The sequence below is a fragment of the Canis aureus genome, chromosome 5, assembly GCF_053574225.1.
Source record: "Canis aureus isolate CA01 chromosome 5, VMU_Caureus_v.1.0, whole genome shotgun sequence".
Lineage (NCBI taxonomy): Eukaryota > Metazoa > Chordata > Mammalia > Carnivora > Canidae > Canis > Canis aureus.
Genome location: NC_135615.1, coordinates 47,246,999 through 47,265,054, shown reverse-complemented (window position 1 = coordinate 47,265,054; position 18,056 = coordinate 47,246,999). Strand labels below are relative to the sequence as shown.

Genomic DNA, 18,056 nt, shown 5'->3' with positions numbered 1-18,056 from the left:
CCTGGCACCACTAAATAGCTAACACAGGTAGATAATCCATTTTTTCCCCTGGAGTAGTTAACTATGACTTAAGTCAGAGTATCAGCTGAGCTTTGTCTTGGACCAAACTTCAGGATCACGTGAGAAAAATAAGGACAAATGCTGGTGCATGAGTGTTTTCAAGCATGTTTCTAAGTAAATTCCAAATGCATGTGGGGTTTCTGGGTTTTAGCATCTGGTTACTTGTACCTCGTGTCATTTTCATCAATGCGAATGATCAAGATTAGGACATAAAAGCAATCTCATCATTTATGTGTTTATTTTCCATGTTTTCTGTTACCAAAAAATGATGTAAGCTACCTTAATTTTTTAAAATGAATAAAAGGGCCATGGAAATCTGAGTCAGAAACACAAATGTGAAAGTACATTGTGTATTTGGAGTTAAATTTAGATCTGAGCTTCCTTAAAAACAGTAAAGTAAGGAAACCTGATAATATTTATGTCTTTAGGAGAGAAAACTTCTTCCTGTAATGAATTCTAAAACTTTTTTTTAAGATTTTTTATTTATTAATGAGAGACACACAGAGGGAGGCAGAGACGTAGGCAGAGGGAGAATGAGGCTCCCCATGGGGAGCCTGATTCAGGACTTGATCCCAGGACCCTGGAGCAACAATGTCTTTAACAGCCATTTTATGTGAGATACACAAAAACACATTATTCATTTTGGGTAAGTATGTTTTCTTATATTTAGTTTTGATACAAGTCTAGCTACGAAACCATTATCCTACATAAGGATTTCTATAGGAATTTAAATCATTACCGATCTGAAGAACTAATATTAGAACAGAGCTTAGTATACATTGCAGAATGGCTTTTCAGCTTTGCCTTTGGATTATCTTTCTCATATATCACTTTTCTCAACTTGGCAAGAACTTGATTATAGAAGCTAGATGGTTGTCAATTTGACATTTCGTTCTTTGTCTAGAGTGGGATAATCCGGGATTTCCATTGGAGTAGAATTCAGAGAATTTCTATTACAAGATTATGGTTAGCAAAATCATCAGGAAATGTTTATGGAGGCAAGATAACCACAGATATAGCTGATTACCTATTTAGAGCACTTGCAGTGAAATTTCTTATGGTTTCTGATGTGCTCAAAAGCAACAAAATAAACTAGAAAGTATTTCCTTTCCTCCTCTTCTCCTCATCCTCCACTGCTACTACTACTTCTCCTCCTCCTTTACAATTGCAAAAGTCATCACTGTATTAGGATAATTAGTTTTATTTCAATTGGTATGGAAAATATCCTTCTAAGCCATTGCTACTATGACACTTACATACTCTAGAAAATATTTCCAGGTTCAACGACATTGGGATTAAAATTTAGTGCGTTTCCCCTACAATATAGCTGTACAAATAGGAATAATGTCATTATGTAGCATGAGTTAAAAATAAATATTAAACTCTTCTATTGTAGTTTTGCCAAATTAGAGAACATAAATTGAGGGCATATGCTTTAATCTAAGTTTTCTTTTTTTTTTTTTTAAGATTTTATTTATTTATTCATAGAGATGCAGAGAGAGAGAGAGTGGCAGAGACACAGGCAGAGGGAGAAGCAGGCTCCATGCAGAGAGCCCGACGCGGGACTCGATCCCGGGACTCCAGGATCATGCCCTGGGCTGCAAGCGGTGCTAAACCGCTGCACCACCGGGGCTAAGTTTTCTTTGACAGTAATTTGAAAACTTGCTAGAAATAAACAATAAAATGTTAGCAAGATTAGAAACAACCAGGTCAAGTAAGGGGTAAGGAAATGGGCACACGTAGATTTTTTGAGACTATAAATAGTATATACTGACAAAGGTAATTTTAGTATTCCATGTCGGAAGCCTTAAAAATATGCATACTCTTTAGATGTAGCAATTTCTCTGCTAGACATTTATCCTCAAGTAGTAATTAGAGAAGTGGGCAAAACTAATTGTGTAAGGATGCTCATTAATGAGTTGATAGTAGTCAAATATTTGGGAGTGAATATATCAGCACTCTTTTAAAAATTGTAGTGCTTCCGCATATTTACAAAAAATGATAATAGAGGTATTTACTTTAAAATTTGTCATAAAACTATACATAATATAATTCTTTACACAATTTTACTTTTTAAAAAGATTTTATTTATTTATTCATGAGAGACACAGAGAGAGAGGCAGAGATACAGGCAGAGGGAGAAGCAGGCTCCATGCAGGGAGCCCAGTGTGGGACTCAATCCCTGGTCTCCAGGATCACGTCCTGGGCCGAAGGCAGGAGCTAAACCACTGAGCCACCCAGGCGTCCCCACATTTTTACTTTTTAATTTTTTCTTTACACAATTTTAAGTATTTATATTTAAATATAAAACCAATTCTGATAGGATTATAGGAAATTTTTATTTCCTCATACTAAACTTATACCTTAAATTTTGGAAAAAAGCTATTTTACAATACAGAGTTTTAAAAAGAATATTACAATAAAAACAATCTAGCAAGTATTTTCTTTAACATGACATATTTCTTGAAAGCAAGCCATGACAATTTTATTCATTCCTTTCGGGATAAGCTGTAGTATTTGAATGCTTCTTGGGGGTCTAAGTCAACACTTTAGGTCTTGGTGACTTGTATGTGCCCCTCAGTTTTAACCAGTCTCAGTTTTGAGATCATTTACTTACTTAATTCATCATTTATTAGGTTATTAGGTGCTTCTTATATGTTTAATAGGGCTTGAGAATACAAAAATAAGTGAAGGTTTTGCCCTCAGAAACTAAAAATTTAGTGGAGGGATGATACTGTGAACAATATGATTTGGGAACAGAGTTGGTCACAAATGATTCCCTTAAATGAGTCAGACCCCAAGAGGGGTCAGAGAAGACAAATGGCTGGGTGGTGGGGTGATCTGATTTTCTGGGTGGTTTGTTTGATTTAGGGCTAATTCAGAAAACCTTTCCATTTCTAATTCTTATATTCAGTGCCATTATAATTCTTTCTGTGTACATTCTGCTGGTGGTACATTAGTGTTGATCAGCACTAGTCTTGCAGTCACGTAGCAATGTCACTCCATGCGTCAGCTATGTCTGTCTATATGAAAAAGCATCTGGCTGAACTTTATAATCCATAGTTCTGAGAAGTTTACAATGCCCATTGTTCTTTTTCAGAAGGACAATGAGAAAGAACAATGGGAGCAAATTATTGCCAGTGTCATGTGATTTTCTGTGCCTCTGCATTGCTCATTCATCCCAGATGGTTCATGTTGATTGCTGTTTCTCTCTCTTAGTGTGATAAGAGTCAGTAAGATGATTAATTCAAAAAACCTTAAGATTCTACTTAGAAAAGTCTAGATAAATGCTAAGTGGTGTGCTATTTATGTGGATCAAGAGAGGTCAGATCCCTGGAATATATAGATAGCATATAAATTAAATCACTGGTGTAAAACTGCTGGACAGTGAAGAAACATTTAAAATTCTTCCATAAGTGTTCCATAGAGCATTTGTCTTTCTGCATATATGTATATAGCAGAATGATAATGTCTGTCTTAACTATGACTTCTCTGTGGACATGTATACAGATAACTACTGACTTTAAAATATACTTTAAACAATTTTTCTTTCAATTTACAAGATTGAGGTATTAGGAGTTTTGGCTATTCTTTTCTTTTTCTTCTTCCCCTTTTAAGGCCTCTCTTATTTTCTTTCTTGCTGCTTTCTCATCCATTAAAATATAAACTTAAGTATATACTTTATATATACTTGGTCTGAGTTTCTTACAAAACACAGTCGTTTGGTAATTAAAGTAGATGAAATGCTCCTTTGGACTGTATGGAGCTGTAAAATCCCTCATTTCTTAGTATCTCTATGCTGGTTTATTAACTTATTACAAATTGAATACTGCCTCTTAGTTTAATATGCATTACAAAATACAAGTAGACCATCCCCAAATCTATACTTGTCACAGAGAAGGTCTTTAATAAATATTTATTGACCAAATGGAAATATAAGTGAATAGATGATTTTCTTCTTTTCTTTTCTTTTCTTGTCTTGTCTTGTCTTGTCTTGTCTTGTCTTGTCTTGTCTTTTCTTTCTTTTCTTTTTCTTTTTTTTTTTTTGGTTCTTTGAAATATATGAGAAGTATCTAAAAAGTGTTAACTACCTCAAAGGCAATGCTAAGCATAAAATTCATTCCCGAGAAAACACTCCCATGTATACAATCATATGGATTTATTTATTAAAACTAGTCATTAAAAACCTCTTCTAACTGATTTTATTTTCCTTATTTTGAAAGATAAATGCAGTTTGCACTGTCACTGTTTAGAAAGCCTAGCTTCTGCTTAACAAAACGGAAGTATGTGCTTGAAATGAATATACAGCTTTCTTCCTAATCTCAGCAACCAAACCCTGACTAAATTTAAAATCTTTATAGGTCGCGCTGTGACCTTTTTAATTTGTGTTTGTCACAAGCATGTTTCTTAACAGACATTTCAAAATTACTTTGAAAACTACTCCTGTCTTTAAAGTGTGGCATGTGCCAAAATTAGAACTTGGGTTCGTCAATGTTAGCAGAAAGCCTCTCTGTATGCACATGGGAAACTTGGACTTGGAGGGAGTAGGAACTGCTCAGACTTTAAAGTAGAAGATTCAGACTTGAATCCAGGTCATGGGGCTTTGAGGTCCTTTTGGTTTCCATTACAAACACCACTTAACTTGTTGCCATGTATATCATGACATTTTATTTGTCCACACTCATTTCATATCCTTTGAACACCTGTAAATGAGGAGGTAATGATAACTCTTTAACTCTTGGGCTGTAGCCCACAGATACACTTAATTACCTTAGAGACAAATAGTCATGACTTTATGAGTGGGAGTTGTATGGGTGAGCATTAGGTACTCGTGGTGGTATTGGTGAAAAGGAATTTCTTCCTATCCTGTGACAGCCTGTACTTGGGGAGGAGTGGTGTCATGAGAAATTTACCATTATGGAGAAGTTACTGACTTCAAATTACTGATTTGAATCCCAACTCAGCAATCCCAGAGAAAGATAAATCTAACTTTTTTGAATTTTATTCTAAAGAGAAATTAAATATTTTTGGAATATTTATTTGGTAAATAAGCTATCTGACTAGTCTCACTGAAGTTCATTATACACCACAGTGAAAACCTAGTTATACTTAGTTGGAGTGCAGGTATAGATACTATATAGTTGAGGTTGACACATATATGCTGTGATTTACCTAGAAGTCACTGGATAGCAAGTATGATTATGGAGTTTTCCTTTGCAATATTTGAAAATAAAGTACATTTTTTTTGTGAGCCACACAACAGTACGCAATGCATTGTTGTCCAATCTCATTCCAAAAACTCTGGTTTTAAACTGTAAATAATACTGTATGTGTTATACGACTGAAATCTCCTTATAATAGAATATTAATACTACCATTGAAAACACAAATAATTAAGAGTTCCTCATTTCCATCCTTGTGTGTATCCAATTCACCAAGTGGTGCATTAACTATAGTTACCTGCCTATTAAAGGGATAACTCATGAAAGGGAGGCCATTTGGACACAGGTGCAAAAGACTTTAGGAACCAGCAGGGTGCATTTCAAACAAGTCAAAGCACAACTTATAGAAAGAACATCTTGGAAGAAAAGCAATAAAGCATAGCAGAGAGAGCATTTTTTTCCCACTGTGAATAAAAATCTCCCAAACCATGATTGACGAGCTATAAATAAGTCCCTATGACACACTAGTTGTTGTACTGACAAATGGAGGGCCGGTGGTAGATGGAGATGAAAAGATGCATCATACATGTTCCTTGTATTTGTAGAATTTTCCAGAGGGAAAAAAGTGTACATAATCAGCCAAGATATTGTGGACATCTATCCTGGCCCAGACAAGTATATCTTATCCTTGATACCTGCCGTAATACTCTGATAAAACTAGAAATACAGTCGGGTTCTTTTTCCTAACAATGAGGAACAATTTTTGGTTCCCTACTGAGGAACTTTTTACTCTTTAAATAGCATTCCATTTATTATATCTAAGATTTTCCTGTGTTTTTGAATGTTCAACAATTTAATAGCGTCTTAGCAGGGTATCACTTAAAGTCAATAAAATGACTTAATTTTAAGTACATGTATTTTACAGTGCAGTGTTTGGAATTATGTTTAAAAAGTCCAAAAAAATAAAAAGTCCCGTTAACTTTTAATGAACAAAGACCTAGTTTATTGATCTTAAATGTTCCACGTAAAGACATTTATTTTGCAAACTGTGACTTTCACAATGGTAGGTTGAAGAGAGTGAGAGTGCCACGTTCATATTGTTATATCCGTAATTTTTAGTAATGACTCTGCAGAATGACATAAATACCAAACGATTAGCTAAAAGTTCCTGCCTGAGCCGTTTCTATTCTGTTTCTCTTTTTTCCATTCTAATGTGTAGTCCCAATTCCTTATTGTACTGCTACCTAGTCCAGAGGGAAAATTAAGAGATGTGATTTCCTATCGGATCACTAGATGGCATCATGCTTCCCCATAGAAGGAAGCTGCTCGAGAATTCATCAGGGCAGTTCACATAGAAGCCAGGAAGAGGATAAGACAGATGTACTTCCCATAGCGTTTTGATTGATTAAAGTCATCAAATCTACAGTTAGCACATGTTACTTTGCATTTGAAAAGGGATTAATTATTGGCATTGTAAAATGTCAAGGAAACAATCATTATTGAGGACAAACTTGAAGTATGCCTTTAAGAGGTAATTCAGAAGGTTTTGTTTTACTTTCCAAAACTCATCAGAAACAAGGAAACATATTGTGCCTGCTTGCAAATCTGGGTCTTAGTGAGCCATGTATTAAAGACTAGGAATACTGGTGAATGTTGTAAAGTTTACAGAGTCATTTTCAACAAACCAAGTAAAAGAAATTGCATTCTGCCCAGGGATAGGCAGACAGTCATGGGCCATTTACTGCCCCACCCAGCGAAGCCTGGCCATATCCCTTGGGGCACAGGGAAGTCTCTAGTGTCCATTTAACCTCCCTGAGCAAAGATTTACACTTGGTAGAGTAGAAGACTCCTCTGGAGGAAGTGCTATTTATTGTTATAAAATCGTAGGTTTGGAAAATTAAGTCAAGAGGGACTCAGAGGATGTCTTTTCAGTGTCCTTATTTTGGAGATGGAGAAAATAGAAATGCAGTAATTTCGTGTACCTAAGACATCAGTAGACTAAAACACAATATGTGGCCCATTTTCATTTTCTGATTTCAAAGCTCTTTGTCAATAAATGCATAGGCTCAGTGGTTAGGTCTGGGAAGTTGCGGTTATTAGGAGCTCAGAATATTAAACATCCTTCTCTCTCTTCTGCCACTTGAGAAAAATACCTCTTTCATAGGATTTTAGAACCAGAAAGGATTTTAAACATCACATGTCACCCTTTCTTTTTACATATACAGTGATTATATGCTAGAGAGATTAATTTGTGATGCATCCTGGACTTTTTGTATCACATGATATTAAACAATTTCCTTTGTGGACATAGAGGTGAAAATTTTTCAATAATAAAAATTAAAGTAGATTTTGCAAAAAGAATGCCTGATGACAATGTTTCTCAGTGTGGTGATTTTAATTGGTGTTGATATTTTAAGGATACATGCATAAAACCAATTATATGTTTGACTACATTATAACAGTGTGGCCAACTAATCAGAAATTTGAAGGGAGGAGTACCACGTTATAAAATTTCAGAACTGAAAAAAATAAAATAAAATTTCAGAACTGGGTTTTTCTTCTTTGGTTCATTGACTGCATTGAATCTTTGTGTTGTGGGTGGTGTAAACTTTTCCTTTTCATTCCTTCTTCTAGGAGTGGCTCTGGGGAATCATTAGGTAAATGCTTGTTGGTTTTTCATAATAATTATTTCTAAGCTTTAATGGTTTCTGGTTTTGGCCCCTCTTCACTGTCTCCAACTTTAGGCAAGAGTTCAGAATGGCTTCCAGTTGCAGAAAGAATTATAGCTCCAACTTACCATCGAGTCTATCTGTGTGGTCTTGGCAAAACTTTTCAGGCCTGGCCAGGCATGATATTGTTGGCAGAAATGAGGCTCTGCCTCAACTTGGACTATAGCTTTGCCGTTTTGCCTGAAGACTTTCCAAGATTCAGGGAGAGTCCATGAATATGTGAAGCATCTTATCTCCAAGAGTGTGCTATAGAGATAATGAACAACTCAGATCTCTTAAAGATCCCGAGAGTAAGAATAATATTACTTAAATGCAAGTTCTCTTAGAAATGAAGATTTTAATAATTTAGAAATAATTAAATAATCTTGTCTGGGGACAAGAAATTCCAGCATTTGCCAAATATTCCATGGCTAGTGCTTTTAATGTGAAAAATATTTTTTAATAGAAAAAGAATAAGCCAATATTTGATTTCTCTGTTGTTTGGAAGGATAACTAATTATCATGATTGCTGTCTTTGTCAACCCCTATATACCATTCTGTATTTTCATCGCCTACCATTCAATGCAAAGTCATTTCCACAACTGGAAAAAAAAATCACACTGGCCAAACAGAAATTATCCATCCTTGAAATAGAGGAGTTACTGCTCTTTGTCATGGCACTCTGCCAGCCTGAGTGCCATTTGAATCTTTGATAATTTCTTCTTTTGATCCTGCAACTCAAAGGAGGGTGATCATGGCCATGCTCTTAGCTTTACCAAGGGTGGAAACCTGCTCACCACATGCATTGAAATAATGAAATCCTGTAATGATAAGAAAACAAACCCAACAAATATGATAGTAGCTGATGCTTACAGAGTACTTATATGTCAAGTACTGCTCTGAGCATTTTGCATGTATTAACCTGATTTCATCTACACAACAACTAGAGTTAGATGCACCCTTGTTATTCCCTGTTTTTAGATGAGGAAACTGAGAAACAGGTAATTAAATATGTGCTCTTTACCATAATGCTGTGTTCTTTTTAATGAACCTGCCACTGCTTTTTCCGGATCCGGTGGATGGGGGTACACCGTAGAATTGACAGAGTAGAGCACTAATTAATTTTGCATAATGTGAAAGTCAAACTTAGGGAACATTTAGTGAATGGACAGTGTGCTTTGTTATGGAACCACATATGTAAAATTAAGGGTCAAATTAGATGATCCCCCAAATTTTATGTTTTAAATGATTGGCAGAATCAGACTTAAATTTATTTAATGTGTTAACATTATCAACTGAAAAAAAAGGATGAAAATGGATAGAAAATTGTAAGGCTGTGGGAGGGATCTTCAGGCTTGCAAAAAAAGAAAAAAAAGGAAAGAAAGAAAAGAACAAGAAAAAAAAAGAAAGAGAAAAAAATCTTATGGCCCATAAGATTCATTCCATATTGTAACATCAAATATGGAATGAATACTGTGGTTTTAGATATTTCCCTGGAAGTATTTTAAATCCTAAAAGCAGTCTCCTAGACCAGGACTCTCAGTAGGCCCATGGCATCTTATTATGCCTAGCATGTAACTGCAACTCTCCAGAAATAGTTGAATCTTAAACATTCAAGGCATACGTTAGTGTAAAACTAGTTTTTCAAGGGATAGCCAGGTAACTTTAGCATGAATAAAAGATCAATTCCTCAGTGAATATTTACGTAAAAAAATATTTACATAAATATTTATTTCAAATTATGCACTTATATGGAGTATTAAAATAATTATTTGCATTTTCAATAAAGGAATAAAGGGAATCTTCCATATGATCATGGCATTACAACTAATGTCTTTTATTTCTTTCATACCTTAACTAAATATATCATACAGTTTCTGAATCTCTTATTGCCTTCTAAATGTGAACCTACATTCCAAAAGAATCAACGAGGCCTGTTTTTAAGTGGCTAAACTAATACTAGGAGAGAAGTCATCATCAACATTGATCATAAATGTGATGACCATAAGTAGAATCCCAGAAGGAGGCCTTATATACATACTGTGAATGCATATATTAAAGAAGATGCTAATAGTAGCACTTTGCATTAGCATGTTAGCTTTTACACTTGCTTTTATATATTCATCTCATTTAGAATTTCTGTTAATTTCAGTTGTCCTAACACAAGGCAGAGAAAGTAGTATCCTCTTTCCCCATTTATACAGAAGTATCTGAATCTCATAGAATTGAAGTGTTTGCTCAATATCAGTTAATAAATGACACAGAAACCTAATAATGCCACTGTGGTCATCATATACCATCTTAAGGATACATTTCTTCTAAACTCTCTGAGGTTTAAGATGGGTAGGATTTCCACAGATGCAGGGACAGCTAAATTACAGAAAGACAATAGAACACTGCAGGAAGGCATAGAAACAGCAAGCATGGTGCAATTTGGGGAAAGAGCCAGTGGGCCAGTGAATTCAAGTACAAGATGGAGTGAATTAGCAGGCAGATGTTGATGCAGTGCCATAGGAGGATTCATCTGGAATGGTTTCAGGAGAGCACAGACTGGGTGTGTGGTCTAAGAAACATTAAGGCTGTTGGATTTGATGGAATAAGAGGTAACGTGGAGTTAAGTTTCGTGATAAAGGGAAAGGCTCAGGGACAGATATTAGAGCTATCTCAAAGATATTATATTGTATTATACCAATTAATATGGCAGTTGAGAAAGAGTGAGACACCTGAGATGAGTTTCAGGTTCAGGCCTGAATGACTGGGGGGAATGATGAAGCAGAAAGAGAAATGGAGAAATCAGGCGAAGCTACTAACTTGGGGGGAGAAGCAGAATGATTTGTTGGGTTTGAGTGTACACAGGTGATACAAGTGGTTATCCCTAAGGTGATATCCTAAGGTATATTCCAACTTATCCCTAAATTGGAAGAGAGATCAGAGTGAGGGTATGAATTAGAAAAATATTCATATTGTCGTGCTATCTGAAGCCATTGAAGTTGCTGAGAGAGATTTTAGAAATAAAAGAGGGCTTGGAGCTGAATCTTCGAAAAGAGAGTAGGAAGCAGATGTGAAGCTAGTGAAGTGAGACAAACTGAGCAGATAAAGCAGTAGGAGGAGAGCCAGAGAGTATGATGTCCTACAAACTCTAGGAGAGTTTCATGGAAGAGGAGATAAGCAATGGTTATCCAATCATTATGTCAACCTGACTGATACATTGTGGCACTATTTGGAATTCAGTAAGAGGGATTTTAGTGACTCCTACCTTCTGCAACACTTTTTATTAAACATACACTGATGGGGATTTGATTTCAAATCACATTCAGTACTGTTGTTAAAAGGTGGATGAGGAGCAGTCAGGTATCGTCCAACCTGGGCAGGTGGCACACTTATGAAACATGAGGTATGGGATAAGTTTTCTGGAAGTCTTCTTAAAGATGTTCAGGGGAACATTTGCTCTGCTCTATCCTGTCTGCAATTTTTCTCAGTGCTATTGTGGGTCTCCAGGGGAACGAGTCAGAGCAGAGAGATCCTGGCATGTAGAGGATGTGGAGCAGAAAGATGGAAAGGATGCACTTCCTTGATGTCACCACCATGCCACTTTAACCACACCTGCAGTCACCTGTCTCTGGACATTGTGGTAGCTAAAATTTGTTATTTCCTCATTTTTTAACCCATAAGAATCATAATTTTCTATTACTTGAAGCCACCTGATGCAAGATATGAAGTTTTCATTTTCACTTCATTTTTATCATTGTGATTGCCAAGGCCTCCGGGTGAAGAAGCCCCCAGAGGAGGGTTGAATCAAAGATATATTGTCTTCCGATCTATAATAACTGTTTCTGGCAGGGAAGCTAGGCAAGCCTAGTAAAGATTCTCAGGCTAACTGACAATGTGTATGTTCTGCTAAACAGGCTTTGGTTGGCAAATTAAATTTTTGAATTGGACAGGAAGTTATATTGGAATGTAATATTCCGTCACAATGTCTATTTCATGGAATTGCTCTGTTTCTGTTGTTCATTTTGGCATTTCCTATGCTGTAGGCTGGTCCAGACAAACACATGATTCATCTGCACAGCACCTAGGCCCTTCCTTACATATGCTTCAGACATGCAGTGAAACTGTGTGCCTGCAATCTGAAGAGGGTGCCATGGTCCATCACCGTGAAAAGAATTTGAATATTAATAAGGAAGACACAGATTTTACTCTGACAGCAGGCATGGCCAGTAGCGTCTGTCATGTCCCTCACATAGTTATAAGCCTTATAAGTTCCTTTCTTCTTGGAATCCAAAAATCAAGAGGGTTGAGAGGGCAAAATTGAAAGGTATTGTGAGATCTATTATTGCTAGGACCTTTTACAATTCAGTTGCTTACTTAAAAAAAAAACAAACTGCCTTTCAGCAGTCTTCTTCAGCAACAGTAAGCCATGCTATGCATTCCTATGAATAAAATGTACAACAGCTGCATCCAAATACAGTGACTGAGCTGTTTGGCTCCTCCTTGGAATATTAAAAAAAAAAAAAAAACTTGCTTGGGCAGAGTCCCTTTATTGCTTATTGAAAAATTCCAAAAGATTTGGGACTATGTTTAGCAAATAGTGAGCAAGTTTATAGGATTCCATAGTCCTTTTTCTAAAATAATATTTTTGGAGGTATCGTTGATACCATTATTTTTACAGAAAGGCCCATTGAACTGTTTCAGATTCCAGGGAATAGTGGGGGAATTAGTCCTTTTGATATTAATTGTAAATTAGATTATTTTAGATAATCTCCACGTGAAATTTTGCTATAATAATTGTGCTTCTGCACATAGGCAATATGTATACTATCCAATCAGAGCACTCTGCTAGAGAGCCTCAGAAGGGATTCTTCTGAATGTAATACTATTATAGTCTTTGTCCTCAATTGTATTAGATTTCTTTTTTGGATAGAAATTTTATGTTGGAAAAAATAAAAGGTTCAGTGACCCGCGGCAGAAAAAGTATATGCACAGGAAAGTAAGATAATTATTCCCTTGACTTTGAGTTCTGTTTGGAATGTCAGCATCAATAACAATCCTTGGAGTATTGTAACATTGCTCTAGCAACTATACTAACATAAAGCACAGAAGCCTGTCCATTATTATTGATTACAAGGTCACGTTTCCTTTTAAACCTTGCTTGCCAGAGTGCCTGGAGGGACATCAAGGTACCATGACAGTTTTACTATAATTACCCTACGAAGACTCTAGGAAGACAACCAGTTGATATTCCTTTGGAGACATTTCAACTTGGTTATTTATATGGAGCATTTTGTCCAATTCTGGAAGGACATGTAGCTGTAGAAGGGTGAGCAGTCATGATAATGGAAAGTATAGTTGCCTTATATTGGTGATTAGGTATATGGCTTCACAATTTGATTTCTTGTAGGCATTAGCAGTATCTGTTTTGGAGATGGGATGGCATTCCAAAAAGTTCTGTCCACAGAAAATTGATTCTATCCAAAAAATGATAATTAGGGATGTGTGTTCATCTTAGTATAATGGATAGAATTTTCCTTGCCATTTAAAAAGGTGATTTATTTTAAACACAAATAGATTAGCTCCATAGTCTTTATTTACAGACATTATTCATCTTTTGTGTATTTTTCCCTGCCCTTAAAATGTTGATTTCTCGGATTTAGGTACTGAACCAGATAGCAATAATTTCCTAATTTTATTTCATTTAAAAGCCAGGAAACCCCTTTTTACAAATGAAATATTGCACAAAACTTCAATACATAAAACAGACAAAAGTGCATCATTATTGTGGAGGTAAGTAGGCATAAGTCTGGAGATTTACACATTTATTTTTCTCTTTGCATCTCTCCCCTATCTGCTATAGTTTCCCTAAATTTTTACAAAAAAAAATCTTTGTTTCTTATTCCCAATTCTAGGGCACCTGTTGGATAATTCTCTTCTCAACTTGGAGCTCCATCAAACTATCTGATGTGCACCCCAGGCTCATTCTCCTTTATCCTTTCTATTCACGTTTAATCAAGCATCATCATTTCTTTCTCATTGGAATATGCATTCATCTCCCTTCTCTTCTTAATTCCTGATGCCTTCATTCAGGCCCTAATTTTCTTTTTTCTTATTTGGACTATTTACATAGTCCTCTCACTAATTTTCTTTTTTTTTTCTCACTAATTTTCTGCTCCCGATTCATTTGTTAATAGATTCTAAATTTTATCATTTTAAATGTCATCAGAAAAGGAAAAAACAAAGATTGAACATGAACTAGTATGTTTGTTTAGATAGGTATGATTTTAAATATATACATATAATATGCAAAATTTAAAACAAATATCAAAATTAAATAGGATTATACATACAAACACATGTATACTTATGTATACATTCACACACATACACACTTTTGTGTTTTCTTCTCATACCCAGGGGACAGCCTTGATGGTATACTCTCTACCATGTGCATCTCTCTCTCTTTTTTTTTTAAAGATTTATTCATGAGAGACACACAGAGAGAGGCAGAGACATAGGCAGAAGGAGAAGCAGGCTTCTCACAGGAGCCTGAAGTGGGACTCTATCCTGGATCTTGGAATCACAACCTGAGTTGAAGGCAGACACCCAACCGCTGAGCCACCCAGGTGTCCTCCCCCCCTTTTTAAAGATTTATTTGTTTATTCATGAGAGACAGAGAAAGAGAGAGAAGCATGTGCATATCTCACTTTGGACACTATTGCTTTATGCCTGTCAAAGAAATCTTTCTGAAATGAAACTAAGTACTTAAAGTCCTTCAATAGCTCTCAGTGACTGTTAGATAAAAATCTAAATTCTTAACACAGAAGACAAGGCTGTTGATGAACCAGCTGTTGTCTAGTTCCTAAGCTAAACTAAAGTAATATGTATGAAAGCTCTTATGAAATGATTTACACTTGTCAAAATACTAGATGATTTATGCTGTCAAAATAAATATATTAATACATAGCATCTTGGTCACTTACAAATTTATTTGTGTTGTGAGCTCAGCTGGGCCAACATGACAGCCACATTCTATGGCATGAAATGTCTACTTCACTCTCACTACAAAAATGTAAATAAACAAGATGATTAATTTTTTTTGATGGAATGGGGGATAAAATCCACGTGTAAGGTTCTATAGCATTTATATATATCAGTCCTTGGGAACTTAGGGAGCAAAAAAGAATAGAACATTGCTATTGGCATCAGAACTTTCATTGACTCTACAAAAGTTCTTTTCAACATTATGACTAAAGTACATCAGAATGAAGGAAATGCTTTCAAAAACAGGGAAACATTGGTTACTTTGGCTTCAATTTTAAAACAAAGCAGTACATCCTTTTTTAGAATATGAAGGAGGGGGCAAAAAGGAGACATTTCCTGCTGTGCATGGAGATGAGACAAACGTAAGAAAAGAAGCAGAGCTGAATGTTTCGTTATCCTGCTAACCTTTGTCAGGCCGCTGGCTTGATGGGGTTCAAATTTCCGCTGTATATTTTGATACTTTCTGTCTCCATAGCAGTTGTTAAGGAATATGTTGCCAGTAATGATACTGGAAATGCAATTCATTTATAAATAGATCATTCTACTTCATAGATGCCATTATTTAGGTGATCGTGTAAGATTCTGTGGGAGACTGAACATATGGTAAAATAGTTCATTTGCTCAGAAAATATAAATAGTTAGAAATATCAAAACATAACCAAGCAAGCATCAGACAGATTAAATAAGATTAGTCAATATTTCTTTCAAGTGACAAAGAAAAGACTTAAATTTGATTTTCTATTTGAAAAATATCAGTGGAAATAAGATGGATAATTTCTAAAACTTATTTTCTATGTAAGTGATTAAGCAAATGAATATGTTTGTTCTAGAAGTTTTGGGGAGAAAAACCACAATGTTTAATATGAAGCATTGGCTTGTAATAAATACTTTCTTTAAGCCTAGGGCACATTCAGCTAGGGTTAACATTTTCTAGCTGAAATTAATCATAAAGAATCCAAGATGTCTTTTTGTACATTAAGTGCCTTCTTTATCAGATTTTAGTAAAAATAGAAATATCTGCAATTATAAACCCTATTTTGAAAGGAAGAAAAATAATAAATTGTAGAAGTAAAAGTTATCTTTCTGGAATTTGGAACTCTCACTCTGCTCTGCCTGTCTTATTTACCTCACTGACATACGAAATTTTATAAAATTAAATTATAAAATAATAAGTACAGATTAAGTTCTCTTCATTGAGGCTGATTCCTTGATTTTTAAGATACAATTAAAAAGAGTAAATGTTATTCCCATAAAAGAACGCTCTTTTTTTCTTTTGAATTTATAAAATTATTTTAGGAATAGCACCCTCTCAATGTACTAGTGGTGTTTAATTTTCATGATTTTTCATTTTAAGTCTTTTCAAAAGTAAACTCTATGAATAATCTGATCATATGTGTGGGAAACCAAAACCAAAAGCATTCAAACTGTTTTGACAAATAACAGATATTCAGGGTCAGTGCATGTAAGGCTAGAGATAATCACTCCATCTGTTCCATTGTTGGTAAAAAATAAGGTCCAGATGTTACATATACCTGCTCTTTCCCCCTTACCTTGCTCATTGACAGGTAAGGTTTTCAGAGAAATTTGAACTGCCCAAGATTTCCCCTGAGATGATATCGAATAGTTTCTCTCCTTCAAAGTATTTTCTTGTTTTTACGGTCTTTTCAATGAGCTGAACCAGTAGATTCACTGGAAGAAAATGGAGGCGTGGGTTCAGTGAAATCTTCTGTAAGGAGCAGCTGGTAGGGTCAATGATCATGGATGATCATGGAGTTGCTACTGTTGCTGTCTGATGGACTCTCAACCTAATGCTCAAAGAAAATGAGGTTTATTGGGGAGGAGAAGCAGGCCCCTTAAGCTGGGGCTTCTTTTGTTAATCTTTTTTACAATTAGATCAAGAATTCTGTAGCAATCTGCTTCACTATAGTGACAAGAAGCCCCAGTCACAGTGGCTTAAAATTCCAAACGTATGTCTCTTGCTTTGTTATCTTGGTGACAGCTAGTAGGCAGTTCTGCTCCATGTGTCTTCCCATTCTGGGATCCATTCTAAAGGAACAAGTCCTACGTGGAGTTGTTGGAAAAGAGCAAGAAGCTGGTAGAAGCACATGGTGCTTTTTAGATTTTTTTCACTCTGAGATGACATACTGTCCCTTCCATTCATTTTTCACTGATCCAAGCAAGTTCATGGCCACCTGGACAATGGGGCAAAGCAATATATCCTCTACCCGAAGGCCTGTAAGTTCACTCAGCAAGTGTGCTTATAGAAAAAGGAGTGGATTGTTGGGAACAAGAATGCAATCTGCCATCATACGTAATGTCCATAAATATGGCAACCCTAAGCAGACAGAAAAACCTCGATGCCTATCCCTAGGCCACAACATTCTTCTGTACTACAGTAGTACAGCATCTTCTTTCTTATCTAAAATGAACCACCCTCAGTTCATTTTAATCTGATTTTTACAGACATAAACGGAAGGCAAGAGAGATACAGTGGGCCAGGAAGAAGTAAGAATATCTCTATTCATGTGATTTATTCTAGACTCTGAGTTCTGTTCCATTCCTGGATATCTTGATATGGAAAATTAATAGACTTGCATGACAGATTCTTTGGGCACAAGTTTATTTACCTAATTTTTAGCTCTGAAAGTACAAGTCAATTATCCAGAGCATGCCATAAAGAGGGACATTTGCATGTTGTTTATGCAAAAGTCCAGAATTGTATATGCCACTTTGCAAGTAGACAAAATGTAGGGTGTATAAGCTGGATATGTCAACATGTTGCTTACTTTACCTCTCGTTTATTTTTGTCATATAAATTAGCACTACGATGGCACACCCTCACTGTGTTCATTCTTTGCTTTGGCCGCTTAACTTAGAGCAGGCAACAAAGTTTTCAAATATCATTGGAAAATTTTACCTCTTCAGAAAGCAATACTAAGGAAAAGCTTTTTAATTTGAGCAAAATTAATTTTATCAGTTGATTTTTAAATATTACCAAGATTTTTAAAAAGATTTTATTTACTTATTCATGAGAAAGAGAGAGAGAAAAAAAAAAAAAAGAAAGAGAGAGAGACAGACAGACAGACAGAGA

At 35.5% G+C, this 18,056-nt stretch overlaps 1 protein-coding gene and 1 long non-coding RNA gene across 24 annotated transcripts in view; one reads left to right on the top strand and one right to left on the bottom strand.

Annotated features, from left to right (window-relative positions):
• PDE4D (phosphodiesterase 4D) overlaps nucleotides 1-18,056 on the top strand; it is a 1,385,565-nt gene that overhangs the window by 753,700 nt on the left and 613,809 nt on the right. Inside the window, exons 1-2 of one of the 17 annotated variants that reach the window (XM_077897906.1) lie at nucleotides 15,218-15,327; nucleotides 17,429-17,470. The exons of 12 other annotated variants lie outside the window; for them this stretch is intronic. Coding sequence is in view for 2 of the 5 variants with exons in the window: in XM_077897885.1 (XP_077754011.1) it covers nucleotides 16,985-17,200 (216 nt within the window). In the remaining 3 variants the exon portion in view is untranslated. Of the gene's footprint in view, nucleotides 1-15,197; nucleotides 15,328-16,968; nucleotides 17,201-17,428; nucleotides 17,471-18,056 lie in introns of those variants that run through there. 4 more of the 17 variants (XM_077897905.1, XM_077897907.1, XM_077897903.1 and 1 more) reach the window with 4 other exon arrangements.
• LOC144314125 (uncharacterized) lies at nucleotides 4,066-16,895 on the bottom strand. Of its 7 annotated transcripts, none has more exons than XR_013379813.1 (4): nucleotides 16,516-16,882; nucleotides 15,371-15,557; nucleotides 14,905-14,983; nucleotides 4,066-4,763 (listed from the first exon to the last, which is right to left on the bottom strand). It is a non-coding gene; the product is annotated as an uncharacterized LOC144314125 (long non-coding RNA). The 7 variants fall into 7 exon arrangements; XR_013379809.1 differs by lacking the exon at nucleotides 4,066-4,763 and adding exons at nucleotides 6,231-6,349; nucleotides 8,020-8,751 and having other exon boundaries at nucleotides 14,905-15,557; nucleotides 16,516-16,895; XR_013379811.1 differs by lacking the exon at nucleotides 4,066-4,763 and adding an exon at nucleotides 7,478-8,751.